The following is a 27,264-nucleotide window of genomic DNA, read 5'->3' on the forward strand; positions in this document are numbered from 1 at the left end:
TTATGCAAAGTAGGCATGACAGAACACAGCCACAGTCAGCAGGATGATGCCATTGATGTTCACCACGTTCCTCCAAAGTGGCACTTCACTTGTGTCAGTCAGTTTCTTCTTCAGTGCTTCCTCTTCCTCCTTGCTCAGTTTGGGTCCTTGCTGCTCCAAGCCACAGAACCAGTTGTAGGCTTTCCTACAGCAGCCTGCTTTCTCCTCACTTTCCTTGTTAACTGGAAGGAATAACAGACTGGTCATGGAGTGTAAGCAGGAAGCTGCACATGCACCAGGAGGTCTTTGTGACTGAGGGCATTCCTGTATGGTATTCCTGTATTTCATACAACACCCCTGACAGATGTGCTACAGGGAAAGGTTTTAGTACAAGGCAGTACAAAACCCAAGGTAATGTTGTGCTTGCACAGCTCACCTGGAAAGAAAGTGATTTTCTACATGCTACAGAAGACCCTCGGTGCCTTTTGTGGCCTGGAGACTTAGTGTGGTACTGCAGCAGCAAACCATGCTTCAAAGCTGAAAGTCCACTTTTTCAATACTTTCTACACTTTTAGTTAGAAGACAAACAAACAAATCTGAGGATACCTACAGTAAGGAACTTGACAGCACAATCAGAAGCCAAGCAAAGAGAGCAGGTGGCTTTGCCCGGTGGATGTCTGGCAATTCAGTGTCACGGTGCCTTGCTCCTTCAGTCCTGGCTATGGCCCACTATTTCCAGGGGAACCCTCACTCTGGTTCCAAACACTAGAGTCCTGTGCAGGTCTGCCAGTGCACACCACCTCTGACCCAAAGCAACCCCATTGGCTTAGTCCTGGAACTGCCACTAGCTACCTTGAGAACAAGATTTTCTCCCTTCAAATCCACTTCCCTTCTTATTTACACCAACTTGATGGAATGAAACAGGGTTACTCAAACATGCTGATAGCATCTACAGATAGTGGAACACGAGATGGTCAGCAGTTACCTGACTCCTCATCCTTCTCATCAGCTGGCTCTGGCTCCTCCTCTATGTCGAGGTCAATGCGCTCCTCCTGGCTGTTCCGCAGAGACCAGCACAGGCGATAGAGCTGCCAAGAAACAAAAGGGGATGTAACTGGACAGCCCTGCTTGCAGGCAAACCCCTCTGCTCCTGGGCAGACCCCTCTGCTCAGGGGGTGGACTTAGGAAGAGTCACTGAAGGCTGTGGGACTATGTGATGTGGGTAGGGGAAACATCAGGGAGCAGCATACCAAGGACCAGTGTTTAAAAGCAGTGGTTTCTTTGAGTTCACTTTGGTGAGGATGAGGCTGCAATAATACTCACATGTATGTCAGGAATGGGCTTAGTCATGAAGGAGACTGCCAGGATGACGATGGCAGAGACCCCAAAAAGAATCAGTGCAAAGTAAAGGTAGTGAATCCCACAGATGATGAAGGGGCACTTGGAAGGGCTCACACAACTACCAGTCCCATAGGCAAACTCGGCAATCATTCTACTGAGTCCACACAGCAGCCCAACTATCAGGCCCCAGAAGGCACCCTGCAGACAAAGGACAGGAGTTATTCAAATAGTGACTTCAGGTATGGAAATTAACTCTATGCTCTGAGTAGCTGCTGGAGAAAACATGGAGTAGTTCTATGTTATGTTGCTTTGGCACATGGGTTTTAGCCCAGATATTTTCAGTGACTGAAAGTGGCAATGATCAGCAGCTCAGAGACAGAATATGGAGAACACCTTATGGCGATCACTTCTGAGAGTCCATCCTTCTCCACACAATGGTCTCCTGACACAGGACAGGCTCTGGCCACAGCCTATGTGCCCCAAGAGTTGTCTCCCTATCTTTTTACCTTTGAGATCTAACTCCTTGATGGTTCTAGCGTGATGGAAGCAGCTAGCAGGTGTCTGCAGTTCCTCCTGAAACACCTCTGGCTTCTAATGACCTTGTTACAATTAGTTCCAAGTTAATTCTCCATGCCTCTGGTGGGTGTTTGGCTGCTGCTCCAGCCCAAAGTATAAAAGACACACAAGTGTCTGGGCACAAACTGAAATACAGCAAATTTGTGTCTGATTATTTGGTTTACTGTAAGGGTGATGGAACACTGGAACAGAGCCTGCAGCCCCTGTGCAGTTTCCATGCCTGGAGATATTCAAAACCCAGCTGGACAGGACCTGCTGTTGTTAGCCCTGCTTATATGTAGCAGGGCTTGGACTACTCCAGAGGTGCCTTCCAATCGACCATTCTCTGACTCTGTGAAGTCAAAAACCTGATGATGGTAGCAGAAATCTATAAATCCTGATGTTAAAATATTCTGGGTTTAATGCTGGGTTTAAACACAAACCAGTTCTAATTATTCAGTGGTTAAAGTTACACAATGTTTTGGAGTAGGACAAGATAATTCAATTTCTGTCAGAGAGAAGAATGATTCTGAGCAAGAAATGTTGATTACTCTTATCAAGTCATTACCATATTGGAGCCTGCACAAGGCTCCAGTTCTCAGCAGCTTTGGTGGCAGTACTTGCTGTTTACCCAGGGGTATGCACTGAGCACAAACCCAAGGATCAGGCTGTATTCTTGCTCAGTTAAAATTCCAGCTGAAGGCAACGACAGATTTCCACAAAGGGTACAGAGATTTAATATATTGGTAGGTGAGGTTTAGCCAGGTTAGGATAGGATTTGGAGCCCCCCTTGTGTGTTAAACAGGCTTCCCTTGGACGTGCAAACAAATAACTGCTGGACTGGTCTTGAGAAAGCAGTGAGAAAATAGTTTGAGTCCTATTCAAAGCCCTTCTCTCTCTAGGCCTTCTCATTGAACTCCTTCTTCTTGGAGCAATGCCTAGCAATAGGCCAGTATTATTTATTCCTGGTATTATAGAAACTGAATTCCTGAGGATTGAGTCTTCAGAATGTCTGAGACCCCAGTTACCATGACTAGCCTATGGCCTCATCACAGCACGTGGCAGACTTTGTGTCACTGACACAACATCAATGATTCCCAGACTGTTTCTTAAAAGCAGTGAGAAGTGGTGTGTGAAACAGCAGCATGTTTATCTCAAAGACTTGGACAAAATCTGTAGTAGCCAAGAGGAAGTTGAATGTTTGTTAAAGCAGTTTGGTGACCAATATCCTAGAAGTTTACTCTCAAACATGTCCACACTTGTTGGCACAGTGATAGAAATGCCAAGTTCCACAGCTACCTAGGAATTCTTAGGTGATTGGTTATGCATCAGATTAGCAAAGAACTTTTTCAAAGTCATCTCTGAAACCTCAGGCCCTGGGGCACAGGAACACAGAATCCCTGGGCTGTAGCAGAATTAAACTGGGAGAGGTTGCTAAGGGAAGTCTCCAGGACAAAAAGCAGCTGTCCCAGTGCCTGAAGGACCCCTGCTGCCCAGCCTGTACCCACCTGCTCATTGACCCTCTTGCAGAAGATACCAAGCAGGAAGACAGCAGCAATGGGAGGTCCCAAGTAGCTTGAAACTGCTTGGATGTAATCAAAGAGCTGCCCGCTTTGAGCTGACTGAACCACAGGAACCCAGGCAATGCTGATGCCAATTAAAACTACCATAAAAGCCCTGTAAACATAGCCAGATATTCAATTAGCCACCTGCTTAGAAGCATCAATCACTAAGGGAAAAAAAGAGCAATTAATCAATAACTTAAATGTCCATTTTGTATTTCAACCAGCAGAATCGATGATAATGGCCAATTACCACTGAACTAACAAAAGAAGTCCAGGTTGGACATGGTGTCTGTCTGATATTGGTCAGCATACAGCTAAACATGCAATCAAGACAGAAAGTCACTTTTTCCCTTTGTGTGTCTACAGACACACCAACTGCCAATCGAGTAGGCAATCAGCTTGCTGGTACTGTAGGCTGCCCCACCATAAAGCCTATGAAGATATTTAACAACAGTTCTCTTTGAATAGCAGTGGGAAGCGCTGAGAATTAGCTCAGCTGCTTCATGCAGCCCTGCCCATCAAACTGGAAGCCAGGCTGGCTGGTTTTCCCACGGGCAAGCCAGCCCTGGGGCAGCCTGGCTGGCCACAGGAGGCCACTGCTGAGCTGCCCACACGCTGCAGACGCAGCTTTCACCCAGGCGCTTGGAGCAGCTCCGTGGCTGCACTCACCTGCCAGCCAACATCAGCTCTCTCTCAGATGGTCGTGATCGAATCTTGGTGTAGATGTCCATAGCGAACAAAGTGCTGGCACTGTTAAAAACGGAGGTCAGGGAGCTCATGAGGGAGGCCAGCATGACTGACAGCATCAGACCCCGCAGACCTGGAACACAGAGACAGGTGAGCTGGGACCAGCCTCCAGCAAAAGCCTCAGGATGTGGCACATTGCACATCTGCCAAGCAAGCAGCGATGCTTGCTGAGCGGTGGAAAAGCTGCTGACAGCAGTGATGGGGCAACTCCTGGGCGTTCAGAGCAGCGGCGCTTCCTTTGTGAGCGCTGTCTGACTAAATGCTGCAATCAAGGTCACAAATATTGAGCAGACTTTCCCCAACAGCTATAAAAAGGCTCACTCTTGCTTGCAGGTGAGCTCACTGGCTTGTGGTTTCTTTGTGAACCAGCTGTTTATCAAAAGATGTTGCCTGAAAATCAAAGTGAGCCTCCTTTGCAGACAAGATCTGGCCAGTGCCGCACAGGGCACTGCTGTAGCATTTTACTGATACTGTGTACAACAGTTAGAATACAATGGGCAAGTACTACAGGTGTCAGGGAAGTAGCATGGCCTGTGTCATAATCATGTCTTTCTAGCCTTCTGAACCAGCTCTGTGGTTTCCTGCACCAGCTGATGTGCTCAGCACGTCATCCTCCCCAGGGCAGTGCTTCATTCTCTCATGGAACAGGTGTCCCAGGGAACAATGTGTGCATAGATCTCCTCTCCTGCCTCAGTTGTTTAGCAGAAGGACTCGGGTGTGTGCCTCCCCTCAGAAATCCTGGCACACAGCCTTTTGTAAATCCCTGGCAAAGTAGATTCTTTTCACCTTCACAGAAGGGCAGCTCAGTCACCATTTCACCCCAGTATGTGCCAGCTGGGAGCCAGCATTGTCAGCATGTAGCTATTCTGCACCTACAGGTACACCTGGTGCAGAGGACCCCTCTGACTAACAGTACATAAATCTAGCAAGAGTGTTTGAACCCATTCTGGGGACTGGGCTCTTTTATCACCTGTTTTTGCAGTCTGGCAGCCTCACCTTTCTTAAACAAACAACCAAATGATCAAACACACAGAGAAAGGGTCTTACCATTTGGCATAAGCTCCACTACCATTTTTGGGTAAGCAATATTTGTACAGCCAACTGCAGTGCCACACTGCTCCTGGCAGATTTCAGGCACAACACAAGCCACCACATCTGAGGAGAGGATAATGAGACAAGGTTAGATGAACAACAGATTGCTCCCAAATTAGCAGAGCTTCTAAACTTTCTCTCTGTGTTGAACCACTGGACTGACATGCTTGGTATCATCCTTGGTCTGCTGGCAGGCAGGGAGGGGACTCTAAGCCTCTACCCTTCCTTTCCTCCCTAACAGAATGCTGAAAAGTGCTGCAGGTCCAAAGAACAGAAAAAACCAAGCAGCACTAATTTGTCAGACCAGGACTGAGCAGCACAAAGAGAGCAAGTAGCAGAACAAGCAGAGGAACACAAAGACCCCTCCCTCCAGCCTGCTCCTCTACCCACTGTTAAAGACAGTGATGGGCAGGGAGATTGGCATTGCTCCTGCACTGCACTGGGGACCATCCATGACCCAAAATACTGCTGCCTGTGACTGGGGACCCTCTGCCTCCCTTCCAGCAGAGTACCAGCCCCATGCAGCATTTTCCACTCATTCAGCCAGTGAGGCCAGAAAACCAGACAGCTGGGGAGGGATGCTGCAGTTTCTTTCCCCTAAAATGAACAGTAGGAGCATTAGCAGAAACCTGGGATCCAGGAAAAGAGCAAGCCACAGGGAACAGGAAATGGGAGGGAGAGTGGCAGTGCAGGAAGATGTTTGCAGTTCTGCATGCATGTGCATACCTGTGTACAGAATTCTGCTGATCATTCCAGGCATCACTATAATAAACATGGGAAGGAGTTTCAGGTATCCACACAGGATACAACCAGCCTTCACGTGGGACATGTTCTTGCCAGACAGACATCTCTGGACAATAACCTGTCAATGAGATGGGGCAAGCAGGTGTCACTCAACTGAGAACAGCATTGCCATGACACCAGACACAGGGTATCCCTTAACCTCTGTACCAGTGAAAGAGCCTTTTCACCACTTCTGACACTAGCATGAATGAAAACTACATGGAAATCAAAGGCTATCTTTGAACCAAGGAAAGGAAAGCATCCTTTAGCCAATGTATGTTTAAGAGCTAGGACACTTCATCACAAGACTGAAAAGCTCAAAAGGAATTAAGTATTGACATGAGCAATAGCTACAGGGACACTGGGGGGGTTCATTGTTTACAAGCTCTGAAGATTATCTCACAGTTCAGAATGTAGATGGTCACATTCTCCTGTTGCAGGAGCAACTTTTCTCTGCTCGTGTCACCTGGGGAAACTGGATGGGACATTTTAGGGAGAAGGGAGGAGGACTAAGGCAAGAGTCTCCAGACTGGAAGACCTGACATATAAAGAACATCCATCCCAAACTGTGCATGAGTGATGAAAGGCACACAAAGAGGAAACAAGCTCAGATTACTGAATGGGGAATGGTGTCTAGACCCAGTCTAACAAAGCTGATTTGATACACAGTTTCTTGCCATCCACACTCCAATCTCTCTGTGACATGGTCACACACAAAGAATGAGAGAGCAATGATCCAGTGTCTGCTGGGCACAAAGTATTGCTTTGTCATTCTGACCTATTGCATGCCTTAATTACATGCATGCCAGTAGAAAATGACCAGTTAAGATGTGACACATGTGCCTTCTGATGGACTGTATAACTTTGCTGCATAGCGTAATAAATGTCTTACCCTGCTTACATCTTGTCCTGGAAGCTGTGCTTGAGGTGACTCTACCATCTATATAACAACTATATTATAACAAGGAGAAGTGAAGAACACCCCTGCCATTGCCTCACATGGGAGGGGTTTAGCAGCCAGAAGCTGAAAAGTCACCCCCAGTCCTAAAGCAGCTCAGTTACTGTGAGCCAGCTTTGAACTGCAGCATGGGAACAGCACCTTTGGCTGCAGAGGTTTGTGTTTGGCATTTCCAAGGCACGTGGCTTCTGCATTACCTGGTCTGTGCACCAGTACCACACAGCAAGGACACTCATACCAAAGATGAGCCCTGGCCATGGCAGATCCCCATTGATGGGGTCCCGGAAGATGTGGAAGGCATCCTCCCGAGGGGTGTAGCACTCCGAGCTGATCGTGGTGTTCCCATAGGAGATGTTGGATGGAATTGCCTCCATGTACTTCTTCATGAAAGCTTCATACCCTCCTACTTCAACAAAGGCTGGAAAACAGAAAGAAAAAGTAGCAATCAAGTCTTTGGTGGTGACACCTCCAACAGGGCTAGAGATGTGAGGAGAAAAACCTCCTCAAGATGGATGCAAACCAAGGCCAGCCAGGGCATGCTCTCAGAAGCCAGCACATGGTGTTTCAAGTTTTCAGACCCCCTAAGAACCAGAGGGACCTTTCTTTGCAGATTCCTGCAGAGCTGGCAAATGTTGGGTTAGGCTCCACTGTCTCAACACCTCTTACACTGCCCTGGCCAAGCAGTGACATGAAGACCTACTGTTAGGGAGCACCTAAGGCAGGGGCTCACCACCACAGGCAGTCTGAAGTTATTTCTGTGTAGAATAGAATAGAATAGAATAGAATAGGTTGGAAGAGACCTTCAAGATCATCAACCAATCCAACCCACCTAATCAACTAAACCATGCAACCAAGCACCCTATCAAGTCTCCTCCTCAACACCTCCAATGATGGTGACTTCACCACCTCCCCGGGCAGCCCATTCCAATGGGCAATCACTCTCTCTGGATAGAACTTCTTCCTAACATCCAACCTAAACCTGCCCTGGTGCAGCCTGAGACTGTGTCCTCTTGTTCTGGTACTGGCTGCCTGGGAGAAGAGACCAACATCCACCTGTCTACAGCCTCCCTTCAGGTAGTTGTAGAGAGCAATAAGGTCATCCCTGAGTCTCCTCCAGCTCCCTCAGTCTCTCTTCATAGGGCTTGTGTTCCAAACCCCTCACCAACTTTGTTGCCCTTCTCTGGACATGTTCAAGTGTCTCAATGTCCTTCCTAAACTGAGGGGCCCAGAACTGGACACAGGACTCGAGGTGCGGCCTAACCAGTGCAGTGTACAGGGGCAGAATGACCTCCCTGCTCCTGCTGGCCACACTGTTCCTGATGCAGGCCAGGATGCCATTGGCCCTCTTGGCTGCCTGGGCACACTGCAGGCTCACGTTCAGCCTACCATCAACCAGTACCCCCAGGTCCCTCTCAGCCTGACTGCTCTCCAGCCACTCTGACCCCAGCCTGTAGCTCTGCATGGGGTTGTTGTGGCCAATGTGCAGAACCCGGCACTTGGATGTGTTCAATCTCATGCCCTTGGACTCTGCCGATCTGCCCAGCCTGTCAAGGTCCCACTGCAGAGCCTCTCTACCCTCCAGCAGATCAACTCCTGCCCCCAGCTTGGTGTCATCTGCAAATTTACTGATGATGGACTCAATGCCCTCATCCAGATCATCAATAAAGATGTTAAAGAGCATGGGGCCCAACACTGATCCTTGGGGCACACCACTGGTGCCTGGCTGCCAGCTGGATGTGGCACCATTCACCACCACTCTCTGGGCTCGGCCCTCCAGCCAGTTCCTAACCCATCGCAGTGTGCTCCCATCCAAGCCATGGGCTGACAGCTTAGCCAGGAGTTTGCTGTGGGGGACAGTGTCAAAGGCCTTGCTGAGGTCCAGGTAGACTACATCCACAGGCCTCCCCACATCCACCAGGCAGGTCACCTGATCATAGAAGGAGATCAGGTTGGTCAGGCAGGACCTGCCCTTCCTAAATCCATGCTGGCTGGGCCTGATCCCTTGGCCATCCTGTAAATGCTGTGTGATTGCACTCAAGATGACCTGATCCATAATCTTGCCTGGCACTGAGGTCAGGCTAACAGGCCTGTAATTCCCTGGCTCATCCAACCAGCCCTTCTTGTGGATGGGCACCACGCTGGCCAGCTTCCAGTCCTCTGGGACCTCTCCAGTGAGCCAGGACTGCTGCAAGATGATGGAGAATGGCTTGGCCAGCTCATCTGCCAGCTCTCTCAGCACCCTAGGATGGATCCCATCCGGTCCCATGGACTTGTGGGGATCCAAGCGGCTGAGGAGAGCTCCAATCTTCTGCTCATAGGGAAACTATGCTGCTCCCTGACTCCTTCTGCCAGCTCTGCAGGCCAGCTGTCTGGAAGACATTCTGTCCTGCTAGTAAAAATTGAGGCAAAGAAGGTGTTAAGTAACTCTGCCTTCTCCTCATCCTTTGATACAACATTTCCCTCCATGTCAACCAAGGAGTGGAAGTTGTCCCTGCCCTTCCTCTTGCTATTAATGTATTTATAGAAGGACTTTTTGTTGTCCTTCACAGCAGAGGCCAGTTTAAGCTCCAAATGTGCTTTTGCCTCCCTAATTTTCTTCCTACATGATCTAGCAACATCCTTAAACATTCCATGGGTTCCCTCCCCTTTCTTCCAAAGATGATACACCCTCTTTTTTACCCTTAGTTCTATTAAAAGTTCACTACCATCCAGGCTGGCCGTCTGCCCCGGCAGCTCATCATCCGGCACATTGGCACAGCCTGCTCCTGCGCCTTCAAGAGTTCTTCCTTGAAGCAGGCCCAGCTCTCCTGCACCCCTTTATTTTTAAGGGCTTTATCCCAAGGAACCCTCTGAGTTAGTTCCTTGAGTAACCTGAAGTCTGCCCTCTGGAAGTCCAGAGTGGAGGTCTTCTTGCTGCCCCTCTTAGCTTGACTGAATACTGAAAATTCAATTATCATGTAACAAGGGTGGACACATTTCATTTCAGGGAAAGACCCAGCCAGAGGAACAGCAAGTGCTGAGTAACTGGAAGGACAAGGGAAGGACACTATGAGCTCATGGAATCTTAGCACTGCTTCACCAATTCTTCCTTTCTTATGATGCCTTCCTAAGAATTCTTCAGGAGGCTGATTTCTGTTTTGAATACAGATGGCTTTCTGCACCACACTGTTCTGTTTCTAAACCTCCAGTCCATATCTGCTGTCCAGCTGGCATCCATAGATCACCAACAAGGCTTACTTAAAATGTTCATGTGTTTGGGGTGTTTTAACATGAACTAGCAGCTAGAGACAGAGTAAAAACATGCAACGTGATCAACAGCTCTGCACCTTGAAGCAGCAATGTTTATGCCTTAGCATCTGAATGGCTCTGAAATTAATAATCTTAAAACAAGGCACTCTGTGAACAGCTCTAGAGGATCAGCTCTGCTTTCACCTCACTAGCCACCACTGCTCTGTGGTATTACCTCACACATTCACCTGCGCTTTGGAGATGCAATGCTCTCAGTGACTAAAGGGCTTGGCCATACTCCTATTTTCTTCCCTGAAGCATAGGTAAGTGAGCCTAAATCTGCTGCTCAAGATAACAGGGTTCCACACTGCAATGTCTGTTTCTATAGCCCCCCTGGGATTTGTGGCTGAACAAATTTGTGGTTAATTAATCTGATTTACTTACCAAATCCCATGAGAATGACGGATCCCACTATCATGATGAATGTTTGTAAGGTGTCTGTGTAAATCACAGCTGCAAGGCCGCCTAATAGCAAAGAAGTCAAGATGAGCAGGTTACCTCCTGTGCAGTGCCTCATGCTCTTTTACTTTCTTCACCACCTCCCTCTTTCACACAAACTCTGTTCAGGTTTTCATTTCTCCCTTCTTGTCCACCTCCCCTTTTTCTGGCTCCTCTGACTTTTGTTTGATGCATCAGATTGCTCTGCAAGCTCACCTGTGACAGTGTAAAGAGCAGTAATAGCAAGCAGGATAATTATGGCCACATAAAGATTCAGCCCTATGGCCAGCTGAATAAATACAGCCCCAGAGAAAATGTCTGCCTAGAAAAGAAAAAATGACAGATTAAGCAGTGTTTAAATTCATGATGATGGCACATTGCAAGAGATGGTGAGGGTACTGCACACACAACTCCCCCATACACTACTGCACACACCAAAAAGAAAAAGAAACAGAAAAGAAAACAGAGGCCATTTTAGTACAAGCTGCCAGGCCCCTTAGTGCCATGCTGCTTCCAGCACTGAAGTTGGAGTATCCAGGACTTTTCCAAAGGATCACTTTAGGTGGACACAGAGTCACCTCACTGATCTCTGCTTACAGCCTGAGACAGCTCTGTGTGGAGATGGACTCTGTGACACCTCCAAGACACAGCAGGGTTCAGGGCTATATAAATCTCTTCCTTCTTCCTTGCAGATTGCACACGTGTGGCATAGCCAGACCTGCTGGTTTGGAGCAAGAAGTGACTGAAAGCACACATCTCCTGTTATCTCCAGTTCTAAGTTCCTGTCAGAACAACTACCACCAGCTGGCTAACAGAAGAGACCTCCAGCTCTTGCATAAGAAGGGCAGCACCCCAGGTTTAGTCTCAGTCAGTTCCTGAGTTGGAACTCCATCAATGCTGTTTACCCAGGTCACCAGAGCAATCCACCCCAGTGCACTTATAAAGTGTTACTGTAAATTGTGCTTTCATTGGAGGTTTGCATCTCTACCTGCCCTTGCTCCTGACCATGCAGTCCCTGGGCTCACTCCACCTGCATGCCTCCTTTCTGGACCCCACACCATCACAAAAGGGAGTCCTCAGTGGACACAAGTCCTAGTGGCATTCAGCAAGCTCAGGAGCTGTAAAATGCTGCAGGAGCTGCCCATATGCAGGGTCTGAGAAACAAAGAGAACCTGGTGTGTGCCCTGGGGTAAAGCCTGCACACATCAGTACTGCTGGGCAGCGGCAGGACAGCCAGAGCCTGTGGCCACAGACCAGGCACTGGCACTCAGCGAGGTGAGGCAGGGCACTCACACTAACAAGCTGCTACGCAGCCTAGCTGGCTGAGAGATGCTGGATGAAGAACCCCTCTTCATTCCAGAGACACTGAAACCAAGGCTGCAGGGTCTGATCTCACACTTAGTTCACCCTGGAGAATGAGGAAGAGTATGGACTTGTGCAGCAAGAGCTCCTCCAGCCCTAGTGCCCTCACACACAGAAGACAGCTGTGAAGCAGAGTGGGAACCATAACAGAGATCCCACTCCTGAAGCTCTGCCTCCAGAGCAGCTGGGGAGGATTTGATTTCTTGTAGGTTTTAGTCTGGAACTGAGAACCTGGAAGTCCTGCCTCTGGAGCATCTTGGGGTAATGTGATTTCTTGTAGGCTTTAGTCTGGAACTAGGAACCAGGACTTTCAGCTGTTTCTCTCAGTAGCTGTTAGCCCATATCCTTTTGTGTCCTCTCTCTAGAGTAGCACTTTTTTTTCCCTACCTTTTCACAAGACTGATCAGCTTACTTCCCAGATCTTCCATTGCTCTTGGCTTCCATTTACCTACATAGCACTAAATATTGATGGCTCTAAAATGACCCCCCAGAAAGAAATGTACAGTTAATTATTTAGCATCCTGAGTAAGAGATCAGCTCCTTCAGATTGCTGAGTTACCTTCCAACTTCACTGCTCCTCCCTCCCAATTAGATTATTGCCTTCCAGTATTTCCTTGTTTCTTCATTTATACTCTTTTATGGACACTGTTCAGTCTTTATCTTAACTCTGAATAGATTAAATCTTCTCTTTACATTCCAAGCTGTCTCTCTCAGTCCACGCACAGACCATGTGGGAATGACTGGCAGAGCACAGAGCAACTGAGTGAACCCAGCTGCTGTGGCAAGGTGGGGATCAGGGCAGTGGCATGGCCCTTTGCCACTGGCACCATGGGTTATCCTGCTCCCTGCTTCCCCCCTGGCTAAGCCTGTGCCCATACTGCAGCTGTGCACAGAAAGCATGAAGGAAATGCTGTCACGTGTAGAAATCACACTTCAGAGTTTCTGGTTCCTTCAAAAGCATTCAGGTCTTCCTTCCCTTTTGTCATCATTTAGTTGGTGGCCACTAGGCCATTTTTCTTTGGCCATTGGTGCTGTGGGCATTGCTCACAAAGCACTGCATGCTTAGGAAGCACATGAGGCACCCAGAGATCAATACCCTGCAGCATGGCCTTGTCTGGTAAGTGGTTGATTAGGCACAAAAGAAGGTAAGAACTCAACAGGAAATGCACAGAAAACGTTCAGGAGAAGAGCAATAGCAGCAAGAGAAATAGCAATGATCTTGTACAGAGGTGTGCAAAGGAAACCTGATCATTGCACTGTGCCAGGAGGAGCATGCCAGCAGGTACGGGAGCTGACGTATTCCACGCTGGAAAGCACCACAGTAATTATTTGATTAAGAACATTAAATAACATTTTAATACATCAAGGAAGCAGCACAGGGAATAACCACCCCAGAAACATGATGCCACTCTTTTCCCAGAGTAAGTGGCAGTATCAGTGCCATTCAGACTGCTAGGTGTGCCTGGCCAGTAAGGGCAGGGCAGGAACCCATCCTTCTCTATCGGATCTCAGTGAGCCCTGATGATCACAAGGGAGTTTGCAAAGCCAACAGTCAAGGAAGTCAAATGCAAATCTCCAAGCCAGCTCAGGCGTGGAATGTCAACACAGGGGGCTGTCTGTGTGTACAACGTGCCTCTGGGAAGAGAGACCTGTGCTGGCTTCACACAGCATGTGTATCTCTGTGGAGAAGCTAGCCATGGGCCAGGCCAGGCCAGCTCCTCCCCTTCTGCTTCTGGAGCTGGTTCATCTGGAGACAGTTTGGGCATGGTGCAGAAAAACCTCCTCTGACAGTACCTGAAACCTGCAAGGACTTTGTTCTGCCTGTTCTGAATAAGATAGGGCAAGAGAGCAGGGCTGGGCAAGGGACAGGAGAGCGAGGCAGGAGCCTGCTCTGCGCGTGGCAGCCACACCTGCACGTGGGGCACAGCCACCACCAGAGGTGTGCTGGGCGGATGGGGAAACCAGAAATGGTCAGAGAAACCTGGGCACCAGATTCTTCCCCTGCACACCACAGAGACCCAGCTCCATGGCAACTCCCCATCGCCTATGGAATAGGTGGGCTGATGGGAAGCTGGACTGGGCTGCTGTGGCATGGATCTCTTGGCTATTGCTTTGCTCTCTAATCAGACAGCACCACGAGAGCAAGAGGAGGCATTCTCTTGCCTGGAAGCAAGACACTCCAGCTGAGACAGGGTGGAATCCCCTGCCCAGATCCATGACAGAGGCATGGATAATAAAATATAGGTAGTAAACTCAGAACCTGTGTAACACCTCGATGAGCTCATTACAGACATGTTGAAGAACGGGACTGAGTCATCTGACTGGAGGAGTTTGTCAGCTGCCAAAGCTGCCAGAACTCTGTGTCACACCTGGATTTCTGATTACAGTAAACCACAACAGCAGCAAATTAACTAACCATTTTGAAATAGATGGAAATCCACTGCTGAGGCCAGCTCCACAGTACCAACCTGTTTAATTTATAACCTTTCAAGGATCAGTTATCATGAAGATGTGACAATGAGTGCAAAAGGCCAATCTTTTAGCTTAAATTGCACTATTATCACTCAGCTCCCATTCAGAGGGCAAAGAGTAATCTGCCATGGCAACTTCTGCAAAACAACAGATTGAGATATGCCTGAACTGTGGACTTCTTTAGGGGCCTGATGGTTTCAAGACCTATGGAAAATACCAAGCCCATTCACTACTTCACAGCAATACAGCCACTGACTTCATAAACATTTTTCTTGTCTAGACCATGGTTTTCCCAAGAAAGTTTGGACCAGATGATCCTTGAGGTCCCTTCCAACCTAGTATTCTACAGCTCTATGATTCATTAACTTTGTGGCACCTTCAGCTTTATACTTGCCCACTGAAGGAATCTCTCCTTTTCCCTCCTTTCACCTCAGCTGTTACAATTTCCCTCCCTTGCATTTCCCCACTGCCTTATTTCCTAAACTCTATTATCCTCTTTTCTCCATGTCCCTCTGTCTCTTTTCCCCCAGTTGTATTATTGATGACATGTTGACCAGAGGATGCTCAAACAGAAAATACCAAGTCTAGGGCCAAACATTCTGTCATGTGTTTCATGGATCCTAAGGACAATAGCCTGTACTGCAATACAAGTCTCCCTCCACTCTGACTTGCTCCAGAGGAGAGCTTAAGGAGAAATAACCTGGGAAAGAACAATAAAGCACAACATGCATCAAGAGACACAGCCAGGAAGGTAAACACTTAGCTTGCAGAACAGATCTGCATACACAGCCTCACTAGACAGAAGACAAAATCATAGTTGTATGGCCTTTAATCCAACCAGGGGCTCCAAATCCCAGCTGATAGGTGTGAGCAGTATTGTCAGTGAGAGTTGCTCTACTTTAGCACAGGCTGCAAGAACTGCTGTGAAAGTTTCACTTACTGAGATCTTTGTGAAAATGTACAGCAAGATAGACAGGACTGACATGTAGACCTGAATCCGCTTCCCACCAAACCGCTTCCTCAGGTACTCCGGCATTGTCACCACCTGCAGGGGGGAGATAAGGTTTCAGATCATGGGGAACAGATGCAAAGCAAATCAGAGGAAGATTTTTGCTACTCAGATACTGTAAGAGTGGAGCACAAAGGGAGGAGAGCTACAAATGCAGTTGGTAAGGAAAAGCAGCTAGAGGAATTGGAGGATAAGGGGAGAGTAGCAAGTCCTTCTCAGCTCAAGAGTCAGGATAGAGAATGCTGCCTTTGCAAAGATACCCAGACAGAGTGTGGTACACTCCTAGCACAACTGGATCTCCTGCCATTTACTTGGGCTTTGCAGCACTCAAGACCTGATTCACAAAATGAGCAGCAAAGAAAGGCGTGAGATACTGTACACACTTACCCCAGCTTTGATATAGATGGGTACAAACACCCAGCCCAGGACAGCCACGAGTATCAGAGCCTGCAGCCAAGACAAAAGCAGCTGGATTAGCCTTCTCTCTCCAGAGAGCATACCCAAAGAGCATTCATCAGACCCAACAGCAGCTACAGACCCATCTCAGAGTTCATTGCAGCCTTTATCCTTCTCCTTAAATATTTCTGTCAGGAGTACTTGACCGTTTGCAGCAGCCATCTACTTGCTAGGTAAAAAAGCAACCTCCCTCAGGGTGGTTTGAGTCCTTCACTGCACACAACTAAATGCAAGGGACGTACTGACCTGTGTACACTCATTAAGTCCTCTGTGCCATGGTGTAACCCCTTCCACAAAGGTGAATTGAGACAAACAAGGGCATTATTATCCATACCCACAGAGCTTGGGAATACAAGGAAATGGATTCAGTCAGCTCAGGTGAATCTCTGTGCCACTGCAGTTAGTACTACTTCTGGTACACCAAGCAGTGAATTCAAAGGCAATTTGGATATTTCTACCCTATGCTACAATCATAAGAAAAACACATACATCATCTGAGGAAGGAGAAAGTGGAGAGGAAAAGGTTTTTTCAAATGCAGGTGGTTCTGAAGGATGCTCAAAATTTCTTACAGCCTGTGAAGACATCAAAGCCCCTGCAACAGTTCCTATACAGGAAAAGACTGCAAAGAAATACTGTGGATTACAAAAGTGATAAATTCTTCCCAACACCCTGCAGTCTGAAGGTGCTGTTTAGAAATACTTCCAAAGTAACCAAAAGCTGTGCAGGGAGAAGGGAATCCACCACTTGCTTTGGTTCAAGTGCCCGCTAAGAAGCTTCATTCAACAGAAAGGCCCAAAGGCACTTCCTGGTCTGTCCATAAATCAAGCATTGCCAAGCACAGACTTGGCCACTCCTGAGTCATTTTGCTTGACATCTGCAGAGCAGGCTGCTGTCACCCAGCTGCTCACTGCAGTGCAAGCCACTTACGTTCCATTCAAATCCTCCGATGGCGATTCCTCCAGCCGCTGCTGTTCCTGCTATGCCCACAAAGTGCCCACTGCCAATGTTACTGGCAAACAGAGAAGCACCAATCTGGAACAGAAAGAACAATGTTTGGCTCTAAGGTGCTCTTCATGCTAACTTGAAAAAGTCCTGTCCCTCTGGCCTGTGAACTCAGCCCATCCAGCAGCAGATTAATTGGCAGCCGGCTTCCCTGACAACTTTCCAGTCTGCCTCTTACTGTTCACCCTCGAATCTGAGACTCCAGCCATCATGTGGACAACAATGAGAATGAATTGGAAGATACACAGGATCTTCTTCCGCAGGAGGCAGTTTATTACACCAATACAGTCTTAAAACCTTTGCAGAGTGACTGATTTTCATTTGGGCCATACCCAAAACATTTGGGAAGAAGAGTGCAATCTGCCTTGCTTAAGGAGGAAAGGGTAAGTGCATAGCCACTTGTTAAACTGGTGCTTACCCAGTGCATACCCATTCCCTGTCTCATGCTCCACAGTCTGTGGCACTACCTGTATCACCCAACAGAGCTGTACAGACTTTGGACTTGCTTCACTTTTAGTCAAAAGATGGCAAATACTGCATTCAATTCTGAAAGCTGCAGGGCAGAAAGAGCTGCTGAGAAAATGCTTCTGGAGGATGCAAACAAGAGCAAATCAAGGAGTTCTATCTCACAAGTACTGGACCTCTAAGGCTCCTAAATATTGCACTGATCAAACAAACAGAGCAGAGGGGAGAACACAGGAGCTGATGAACACAGAGGGATTAAAAAGGCAAGGTTAATGTTGGATTACAGGCAGGCAGGAGCCTCTCAGGCTGTGCTAAAAGATCCAATTCTTTATCAGATAGCTCAGATAACAGAAAATATTAAGAAACAAGGTAGGAGCTTCATTCCCTCAGAATGAAACCTTTAAAAGCAGCAGAAATGCTTGATGATCAGTTACCAGGTCAGATATTGAAGGATGCAGGATGAGAACTTAAGCATGAAGAAGTTGGGCTGGGTATTAGAGGCAGAAGGCATGTGAGCTGCAGGAGCTCATGAGCTGAAGTGGCTCCAGGATGAGGAGAGGAGAGTGAATATCTTTTTTATTCACTTCTATTTTTATTTTATGTCCTCTGAAAGCTGCAAAGATAAGGGGGAAATGGGGTTAAAGAGAAAAGTAGAACTGAGGCAGAAGAACCTTGGCTGACCAGCTTTGAATGCTCTCAGTTGGGGCAGTTCTCTCACATTGTACATGGACACAAGACCTGCATCCCACACACTCTGCTGATGGAGTTCCTAAGCACAGGGGACTGGGATGTCTTCAGAGGCACCTCACAAAGGGGAAGAGTGTTCCTTGTCTGCAACTTCCTCGCAGATTTTCAGAGACCTGAAATGTACCTAGAGGAATAGTTACACATTTCCAGGCCTGCAGGCACTGGAGTGGGATCTTTGAGAAGCAGGAAAACTGAAGTCAGTCTTTCTGAGAGCAAAGGGATGATTGCCTGAAATTCAGGAGGATGAAGAGATTTATTCTGTAGAGCTCTGCCCTAGCCAGAGATAACAAGCATGCTCTTCGACTCACAGTCCTGATCTCTAATCACACAATAGGCTTTCCTCCCCCATTTTTCACATGAAGTGTACAAATAAATTCATCAGAGGATTCTACTCTTTCTTTTTCAAGCTTGCTTTTTTCTCTCCTTTGCTCAGTTTGATCCTCTGATTTCTTCTGGTCTTTTTGCAGTCAAACTGTTCTTTGGCTGTGATGGGAAAGTCACTCAGCTCTGGATTCTTTATTTTCACACATTTCTGGAAGTCAGCTGTGCCCTGCAGAAATGTGTCCACTTTGTCACATGACAGATATTTCTACATGAAGGCCAAGTGTTGCAATAAGCATTAGAAATTCCTCTTCTAAGCCCTTTGTGACAGCAGCAGTGTTTTCCCAGCAATGATGGTGAGGAAACAAGCACTATGGGTAGCAGGCACTAGCACTGCTGGCCAGCTTTTTCCCTGCAGATGAATAATTAAACTTAAATCTAGGTTACTAGAAATGCAATCACCAGAAAAGATTAACCACATTAATCTCTGATTTTATTTAATGTGTTCCCTCTCCTGTGTCAAAAGCTTCAAATGTACTTCAAGGAGACCCAAGCAACTAAAGCAGCTAAGGAAGAACGTTAGGAGCTGACAGCTGTAGTAAGCCTGGGCTTAGTGCTGAAGCCCAAGACATGCTGCAGCACTTCAGGACAATGCTGTGTCCTCAGGCTTACCCAGAGGAAACCTGCACTGAAAGCCAAACACCAACCCAAAGCAATGCAGAGTTAGCAACACATTGAGGGCTAGCACAAGGACAAAGCAACACCACTCCCACCTCCTAAAGTTTCTTCTCTGAACTGGGGAAGGCCCTGTGCAGCAGCCCTGTAAGATCCACACGCATTACTGATGGATATTGTTCATTGTTGTCATGCAGAGCATGGCTTCACAAATGCAGGCTGGGCAAATGCAGGCTGCCCTCAGCACTGAAGCCTGGGAAGTGCCTTTGCCAAGCCTGCTCACACCCTGGGAGCTACTGATGTTACAGCAGAACCAGAAATGTTCAGTCTGCCAGAGCAGGACTTTAAGGATGAGGGAGGGAGGCAGATGGGCTCTGGGTCCAAGCTGTCTTAGAACCATAGAATGGTCCAGGCCAGAAGGCACCTCCAAAGGTCCAACCTCCCCACAGTCAGCAGGGACATCCTCCATTAGATCAGGTTGCTCAGAGCCCTGTCCAGCCTCACCTTGAATATCTCCAGGGAGGGGGCCTCAACCACCAGCCTGGGCAACCTGTGTCAGTGTTCCACCACCCTCATGGTAAAGAACTCCAATCTGAATCTGCTCTTCTCTAGTTTGAAGCCATTGCCCCTCATCCTGTCACTGCAGGCCTTTGTAAACAAACTCTCCCCATCCTTCCTGTAGGTCCCCTTCAGGTACTGGAAGGCTGCTATTAGGTCTCCCCAGAGCCTCCTCTTCTCCAGGCTGAACAACCTCAGTGTCTTGCTGAAGAACTCACTGCTGCAGTAGTTTGTAGTGAAAGAGCTGATTTCTGGAACTGCCATGGGTAGATGCTGCAGTACAGCTCTGTACACCCCAAGGAATATGGGGCTGAAAGTGGGGAGTGACAAAGGGAAACCATTTCCTTTGAGCGTGAGCTGTTCCCAGTGAGTGTGTCAGTGAACTGGTTTCAAAAACGCATTTAGGAGGAAAAGTAAAGAAAGTTGACTGAAAGGACTAAAAGCTGCCAAGAGGGAAACAGAGGACACAAAGCTAACCTAACCTGAGGCAAAGGTGGAACATTAACTCTTCTAAACCCTTGGGAGAGGTCAGGTTTTAACAGGAGTGCTCTGTTCAGGAAGTGTCCCGCCTCACTCAGAGAGATGATGATCACTTTGCTTTTCCCATGTTACTCATTAATAGCTTCACCTTGCTCTTCTCCTTAACTTGAGGATGTGCTGCCATCCTGGTCTTGCTGTGCCAGATCCCAAGCAGCGTCCTTTGCAAACCAAAGACTGCAGCAGGAGCAGCTTGTGGGGCTTACAGGTGATGGCTGCTACCCCCCCCAGGCCCTGCTGTCCCTGGTGTCCACTCTCCGGTTTGAAAGTGTCAGCCTGGTACCAAACCCTTTTCCCTGATCCCAAGCACACCTTGCCTGTGGCCTTTAGCCCCTTTACACAGAACAGCAGAAGCTTCCCACGTCAGCATGAGGTCTTGGGCCTTGCCCTGAGGTATCACCTCTCCCATGGGTCACATGCACAAGCTGCTTCTCAGACCTCTATTCTCTGGCCAAGTTTCTCACTCTCTTCTTTGAGAACTACTCCTTTACACAGTCCATGCTTTTCTTTAACTCACAACTCTTCCCTGCAACATGTGACCCTACCCTGGTGGAAGGGTATCACTTTTCCTACCTGGACTTCTTGGCATCACAGAAAAATCAGTGCACTGCTTACATGGACTGCTACTGCCACCCTTTCCAGGCTGAGACCCAAAGCAGCAAGTGTAGAAGGTTTTCGTCTGCTTTCCCAATTACTCTGCAAATCCTGTGTATTGCACTGTTGCCAAATTGAGCCACATTTATACACTCTGCAGAGTGGGAAAGATGAGCACAGTGCACAGCAGACAATGTGTCTCTGTCTACCCACTGTCTGTCTTATGGATACCAGAATATGCCTTTGCTGGCTCCTCACAGTAGCATCAGAATTCTGAGAATATGTAAGGCTCAGCTGGATGCAGAGACAAGAGATCCTGCCGGTGGTCAGATCTGAGGGCCACAAGAATAAGCCATGCAGAACTGAACTAAAACCTGTGGGGTTTTTCCTCAAATTCATACCTGTCACACAAAGATCAGCACTTAAGTGACAACAACTGAGCTGAGCTACATTTCTGACTGGAGTGTGCCCTTGACTCTACATGCTAACCATAGCTGGACTTCAGATGCTCAGCAGATGCTCTTTGTCCTGTTGGCATTCACGCCTCAGGGCATGAGGCAACCCATAATTTGTGCAGACAGCTCAGTCTGCAAAGCTCCATAACCTGAAGAATGAAATCTAAAGGCAGGAAAGCTCCCAAACTGCACCTGGGTCTTTCTTGAACTGTGCTGTGAGAGTGGCTGCTGCCAAAGCTGGCTGCTGCCCGGGCACAGATGCTTGGTTTCTTACAATGGCAGTAAGGGCTTGGCTGAGCCTACCTCCCTCAGCTAACCAAAGAAGGGAAACCTTGGGTTGCAAGGCCCATCCTTACAGAGCTGGCACTGCCCCCAGGCTTCTCTGTGTCTTTCTGGGAAAAGAGTGCTGGTTATGAGTCTTTAAAGAGCCTGAAGACAGTTCCTGAAAGCCCAAGAGACCAAAGCAGCTTCTTGAAGCTTCTTCTGTGAGTTTCTGTAAGAAAACTATGGAAAGAGCACAGCATTTCCTGGTTTTGTGACTACCCAACGATGCATCTGGGTTTCTGGCAGTCAGTGAGGATGCAGTGATGTACCCTGATCCCTAATTAACCACTGAGCTGGCTCATCCACTGCACAAGGGCAGTGATTTCAGTGAACCAGCATAGAAGGGACCAAGCAAAACAGCCAGAAAAGACTACCACTATGGGCTGAGATCTTCAAAAGACTGAGCAACCTTTATGGATTCTGATGGAGCCAACAATCGGGGTCACAGCTGGGCAGATGTGGCTCAGGACAGTTGGTTTTCTCCTGCTTTATACACTGAGAAATTGAATGACAGTCAGGCAAAGTGACTGCCCAATATGCAAAATCTGTATCAAAAGCAGAACTAAGCCCCAGCCCTGACTGCCAGTGAACAGAATCCTCCTCTTAGGCCTGTCAGTGAGAGATCCTAACACACTGCTAATGAGCCTCTGCCCCTGTGAGGTCAAGAAAAGCCACTTATGGCTACCCTGTAGGGCACAGAATACAGCACATCCACTGAAAAATGCCGTTAGTTTGAGGGAATTAAGTTTAAAACAAGATTGTGGGAGGCTTTTATTTATCTACTTTTCATTTCTCTCTGCTCCAGAAAGCAGTTCCATGGCAAGGCTCACTATTCTGAAACTACAGGGAAGAAAGTGGAAGAAAGAGGAGTCTGCTTATAAAATAACATTCCACCCCCCTGCCTCTCATCTTCACTCTGTTGCTTTCCTGAGCCATGAGGGTTAATCCTGCTGTGGCACAAAAGAAAAGTCAATGCACAGAAGAAGTAAAAGAAGACACCCAGCATCAGCTGCTGCAGATCACCTCTCTAACTGAACTCATTGGGTTTCTGACCATTCCAGCCCAGTTTGCAGTGGGTGGTAGACATCCTATCTACCTGCTGAACTGTGGGAATAGGTGTTTTGGAATCTCTTTTGATCTAAGACAAACTTTTCAAGGTGGTGCTGCTGACATAGTATTTAGTTTGTGGTTTGAGTGCTCCTTGTTTGTTTGTTTTGAGTGATACCAGGAAGAAGAGCAAGAAGGGTTGATGTTTATGGTGTAGAAAGACACCCTTGTCATTCCAAAGGGAAGGAGTGAAGGGATGCTCTAGGACTCCACTAATGACTAGCACTTCAGAGTTTGGGAAGGAGAAATCCTAGACCAGCAACCACTGCACTGTGGGGTCATGCCCTTTGTTTTGCCACTGGAGGCAGGGAGCTTTGTACTGCGTTTGTACTGGCAGAGATCTCAGGGTGAGCTCTTAGGTGAATCTTCAGGAGTGCTCAGTGCCAGTGCAGCAAGACCAGCTTTTTATGGTGAGTCTTTCCTCTCTTGCTTCTTCCACCTTCATTTACATCAGCACAAAAGGGCATTCACATTCACCCTTGGCAGGCATAGGGAGTTACACAAGGTTAAAGCCAGACAACGGATTAATGTGACAGTTAAGCAGAGGAATCTGTCTGGTATTCCTCTCTCTGCCTACAATTATGAGATTTATCTTCAAATAACTTGGAAATTTTCTCTTCCCTTGGCCTTCCAGTGGAGCCTGGAATTTTCTTAGATCTCCTATCCCAAAGGAGGAAAGCTCTTACTGTCATTAGCCTTAGAACTGTTTGCAGTCCCAAGCCCATCTAAAGGCAGGCAGCATCTCCCTAAAGCTGTGAGGATTTCTGCAGTGTGCTTTCAGAAAATGTCTACAGTTTAGACACTGTCATCTCACTGAATCCAGTGTGAATCCAGGGGTGAATTAAGAGCCTTAATGGAGTACAAAAATGTCTTTGGAGGAAATGCAAGATCAGGAATGTTAAGGATTTCCATTCAACTACATGGAAGCAGGGACAACACAGGGAAGAGACAAAAACGCTTTTCAAGCGGTGACATTAAGCAGACTGTATGGTCCAGAAGAAACAGGTGATTGTTTCTAAGATTTCTGCCACAGGCCTGCTGGATGGCTATGGACATATTTTTTGCCTGTGACTCCTTTTCTCCACCTCAGAAAAGAATACAAATGCAGAGAAGACAAACAATGTGAGTCACAAATAATCTTAACTATATTTTGCCAATGCTTGTTACGATATCTCCAGGATTTTCTCCTTGTACAGATCAGAACTTGTTACCGAAAGAGGAAACAGCAAAGCAGAAAGAGGAAACAATTTGGTAAGTTAGTTACTCTCTGTGATAATCTCAAAAGGGGCCAGCTTCTTTGAGTACAGTAAAGACAATAAATTGAATATGTGAAGAGGTTTTAAGGTATGCTGAAAGGCAAGGCACTGCATTTGCCTGCACAGACACTGGAGACAGCTTGGAGATCAACATGCACAACTTCCCCAGCACATCTCCCTGCCTATCAGGTGACTTTTGTTGTGCAGTTTGTCCTGTGTCAGCAAGGCTAGAGAAAGAGGTTGAGGTGTCTACACCACACCACTGCTGAGACTGTGATGGCTGTGGTGAGATGCAAGACACAGCCATATGGAAGTGAATGCCTAGACACAGGCATACTGCCCAGGGAAGTTGTGGAGGCTCTAACTGCGGAGGGTGTTCAAGGCGAGGATGGATGCAGCCTTGAGCAACCTGGTTTAGTGGAAAGTGTCCCTGCCCATGGCAGGGGTTTGGAACTGGGTGATCTTTAAGGTTCCTTCCAAGCCAAGCCATTGTATGAGATGTTTGACACACAGGACACAGAGCACTCACCGGCCACCAAACCATGCTTCGGCCAGCCAGGAAGAAGCCTCCCACTGTCCCTCGGTTGGTCGAGTACATAGCCTGGGGAGGAAAGACAGAAAGGGTGAATCATACTGCAGTGTAACAGGCAAGCTGCACATAAAGGGAGAACAAACTGCTAGAATGAGGGGATACAATCTACACAGAAAGTGGAAAGAAAAGAATGAGTGCTCTCTGCCAGAGAAAAAGGGCCTGAAAAGAGCAAGCTTATGAGGAAGAAAATAATACAACTGGTGTCTAGGTCTGCATTAACCACCCCAGCTTCACTGCTTCAGCAAAACTGCAGGGCAAAACATTGAAATAAAATTCAATTTAGCCAACAAAATGCTCACTCAGATAAAAGTTCACCTGAACACTTCATCAGGGGTGCAGTGCCTTTGATTTCAGGATTAAAAAGGGTCTGTAAGCTGCAAGTTCACGAACAGAAACTATGTGGCTTTTTTGCTCAACACTACCCAGCCCCAGCAGATAGCTAAAAACTCTCTTTTCATGTGGTGATGTGCCCACTTTTCTCTGAAGTTAACAAAAATAAATAAAGTAGCCAGATAAAATTTCCTCTTCACACACTCGTTTTGTATTTGTCAAGGGATGGGCTTTAGAGGGAAGCTTCAACCAATTTTTGTTAATGAGCCTGATCCGAATATTGGATTCCCATTGTCTCCTCTGATGGACTTTGAATAGGTAAATAAAGAAAGGCAAGTTGGGAAAATGAGCCAGACCTTCTCTTCTGAAGCAGAAGAGAGGAAGTAAACACAATGCATTTACACCTGACTACACACAGCACTGGGTAAGTGTTCTTCCAGGGAAGAGAATGTTGCTGCTGAAAAGAAAGGGTTCCCTGGCCTGCTCAGCACACAATTGCCTGACAGGCCACAGATCAGCCTTTCTTTGTCCCAGACCTTCATGGAGCAGCCAGACATCATGGAGAAGACCCAGGTCCTCCCCACCAGACAAGGTGCTCAGCTGTACTGGGGGCGCCCAATTTTTTTGCTACATTTTTGGCATCTACTACCATGACAAAGAGGTAAGGAAAATGCTGTGTCCATTTGGCCTACACCCTACATTTTTGGTGCCAGGCTGCTAGAAAGGGAGGCTTGTTGGGCAGGTGACATCTCAGCACTGTGAAATGTCCCCTGGTATGCTCCTGGCAGGCAGAGGATTACTGAGTGACAAAGCCTCCTCTCCACTTGTTTACGGTCAGATGTTCAGGTGCCCCAAGGAAGCAGAAATCTGGCAGCATTCCCCCATTTACAGCTCTGTAGCTCCCAGTGTTGGCCTGCTGTCTTCAGACACTTCAGCACTCAGGTGACACACAGGACAAGCTCTGCCCTTTCCCACTAGCTGTGCTGCTTCCCCTTCAGATTCAGCACTGCGCTTTCCTCCTGGTCCTCATACAGCCGGGGTGAGCAGGAGGCACTACCGTGCTTAGATCACCAGCAGAAAGTCACTGCCAGTCCCTGCTGCCCTGGCACTTCACCCTGCTGTCAGGGCAAAAGGAGGCACCTACAGTCCTGAGCCACCTCAGTCCTTTGCTGGGAGGAATCTGCAGCCCCCATTCTGTCACACGGTTGCAGCTGGAGCTTTACTGCCTCACCACCATTCTGCCCTCCCTGCACACTGATTTCACCTCTGTCCTCCGTGCAGCTCCTTCTTCTCACTAGTCCCTCTGGCATCACCTCACACCACCAGTCCTCACTCCAGCCCCTGAACTCCATGGTGCTAAACCCCATCTCTCCAGCTCTAGCCTGCTTTCTGTCAGGGTCCCTAGCTGGCCTGACCCTTCCTGATCAGGTCTCTCCAATCCCACCCCACACACAGCTCATCACTACACCTTCTCCACTAGTTCCATTCATCCAGCTAAAAGCTGCCTCCCCAGTCACCATCCACTCCCCAGTCAATGCCCACATTTTCCCTCCCATGCACTTACCAACTATCTCAGTTAAACACCAAAACCTTTATACATTTTTACATTTCCATTTACTGAGCCACTTTCCCAAGCCACTATAAATTATTTTCTCAATAAGTAAAAATCAAATCAAATCAATCAAATCCCAACCTACCCATAGTCCCACCAACAGGACTATCAAAAAATAGGCGACAATAACAGAGATGTCTGCAGCATTGTTGATCCTTATGTTGGATTCCATCCTGGCTGCTTCCCTGGTTGTCTTCTTCTTTCTCTCCTTATGTGCTTCTTGCAGGGTTCAGGTTAATGATAAACTGCTGTCATCCCCTGTGTCTTATATAATATATAACTTCAGATTCACTTGTCTCCCATGGGACACAAGTTGAAGCCACTGCTTTCCTCAGGCAATTCCTTCTTCAATATTGTTCCTCTGTCACAAGTGCTGCAGACTTCGGAGTTCAGCTGCCCTGCTCAGGGTTTTAACATCCACGGGCAGATGTCTGAGAAGGAATGAGCAGGGGAAGGAGTGGCTTGGCTGCAATAAACCTGCATATTTACCTGCTCTGGGTGAATGCCTGTTGTTTTTTTTCTGTTGAAGTGGCTGTACCTGTCTATCTAGTCATGGAAGATGCACTTCTTTTAGATGATGATAGTGAGGAAAGCAATTATCCGTGAGGAGGAGTGACCTGCCACATGGGGAAAACCCAGGGGT

The 27,264-nt window shown here is 47.7% G+C and overlaps 1 protein-coding gene across 1 annotated transcript; it reads right to left on the reverse strand.

The window, feature by feature from the left end:
• SLC5A1 (solute carrier family 5 member 1) lies at positions 1-26,793 on the reverse strand. The gene is given in 15 exon segments (XM_054172901.1): positions 1-221; positions 965-1,067; positions 1,303-1,518; positions 3,384-3,552; positions 4,110-4,260; positions 5,235-5,342; positions 6,006-6,141; positions 7,218-7,438; positions 10,693-10,773; positions 10,963-11,068; positions 15,521-15,625; positions 15,977-16,036; positions 16,890-17,078; positions 24,617-24,688; positions 26,707-26,793. Coding segments are annotated over 15 exon segments (2,025 nt in total).
• Between the last annotated feature and the right edge of the window lie 471 nt (positions 26,794-27,264).

The sequence above is a fragment of the Dryobates pubescens genome, chromosome 25 (genome assembly GCF_014839835.1).
Source record: "Dryobates pubescens isolate bDryPub1 chromosome 25, bDryPub1.pri, whole genome shotgun sequence".
Classification (NCBI taxonomy): Eukaryota; Metazoa; Chordata; class Aves; order Piciformes; family Picidae; genus Dryobates; species Dryobates pubescens.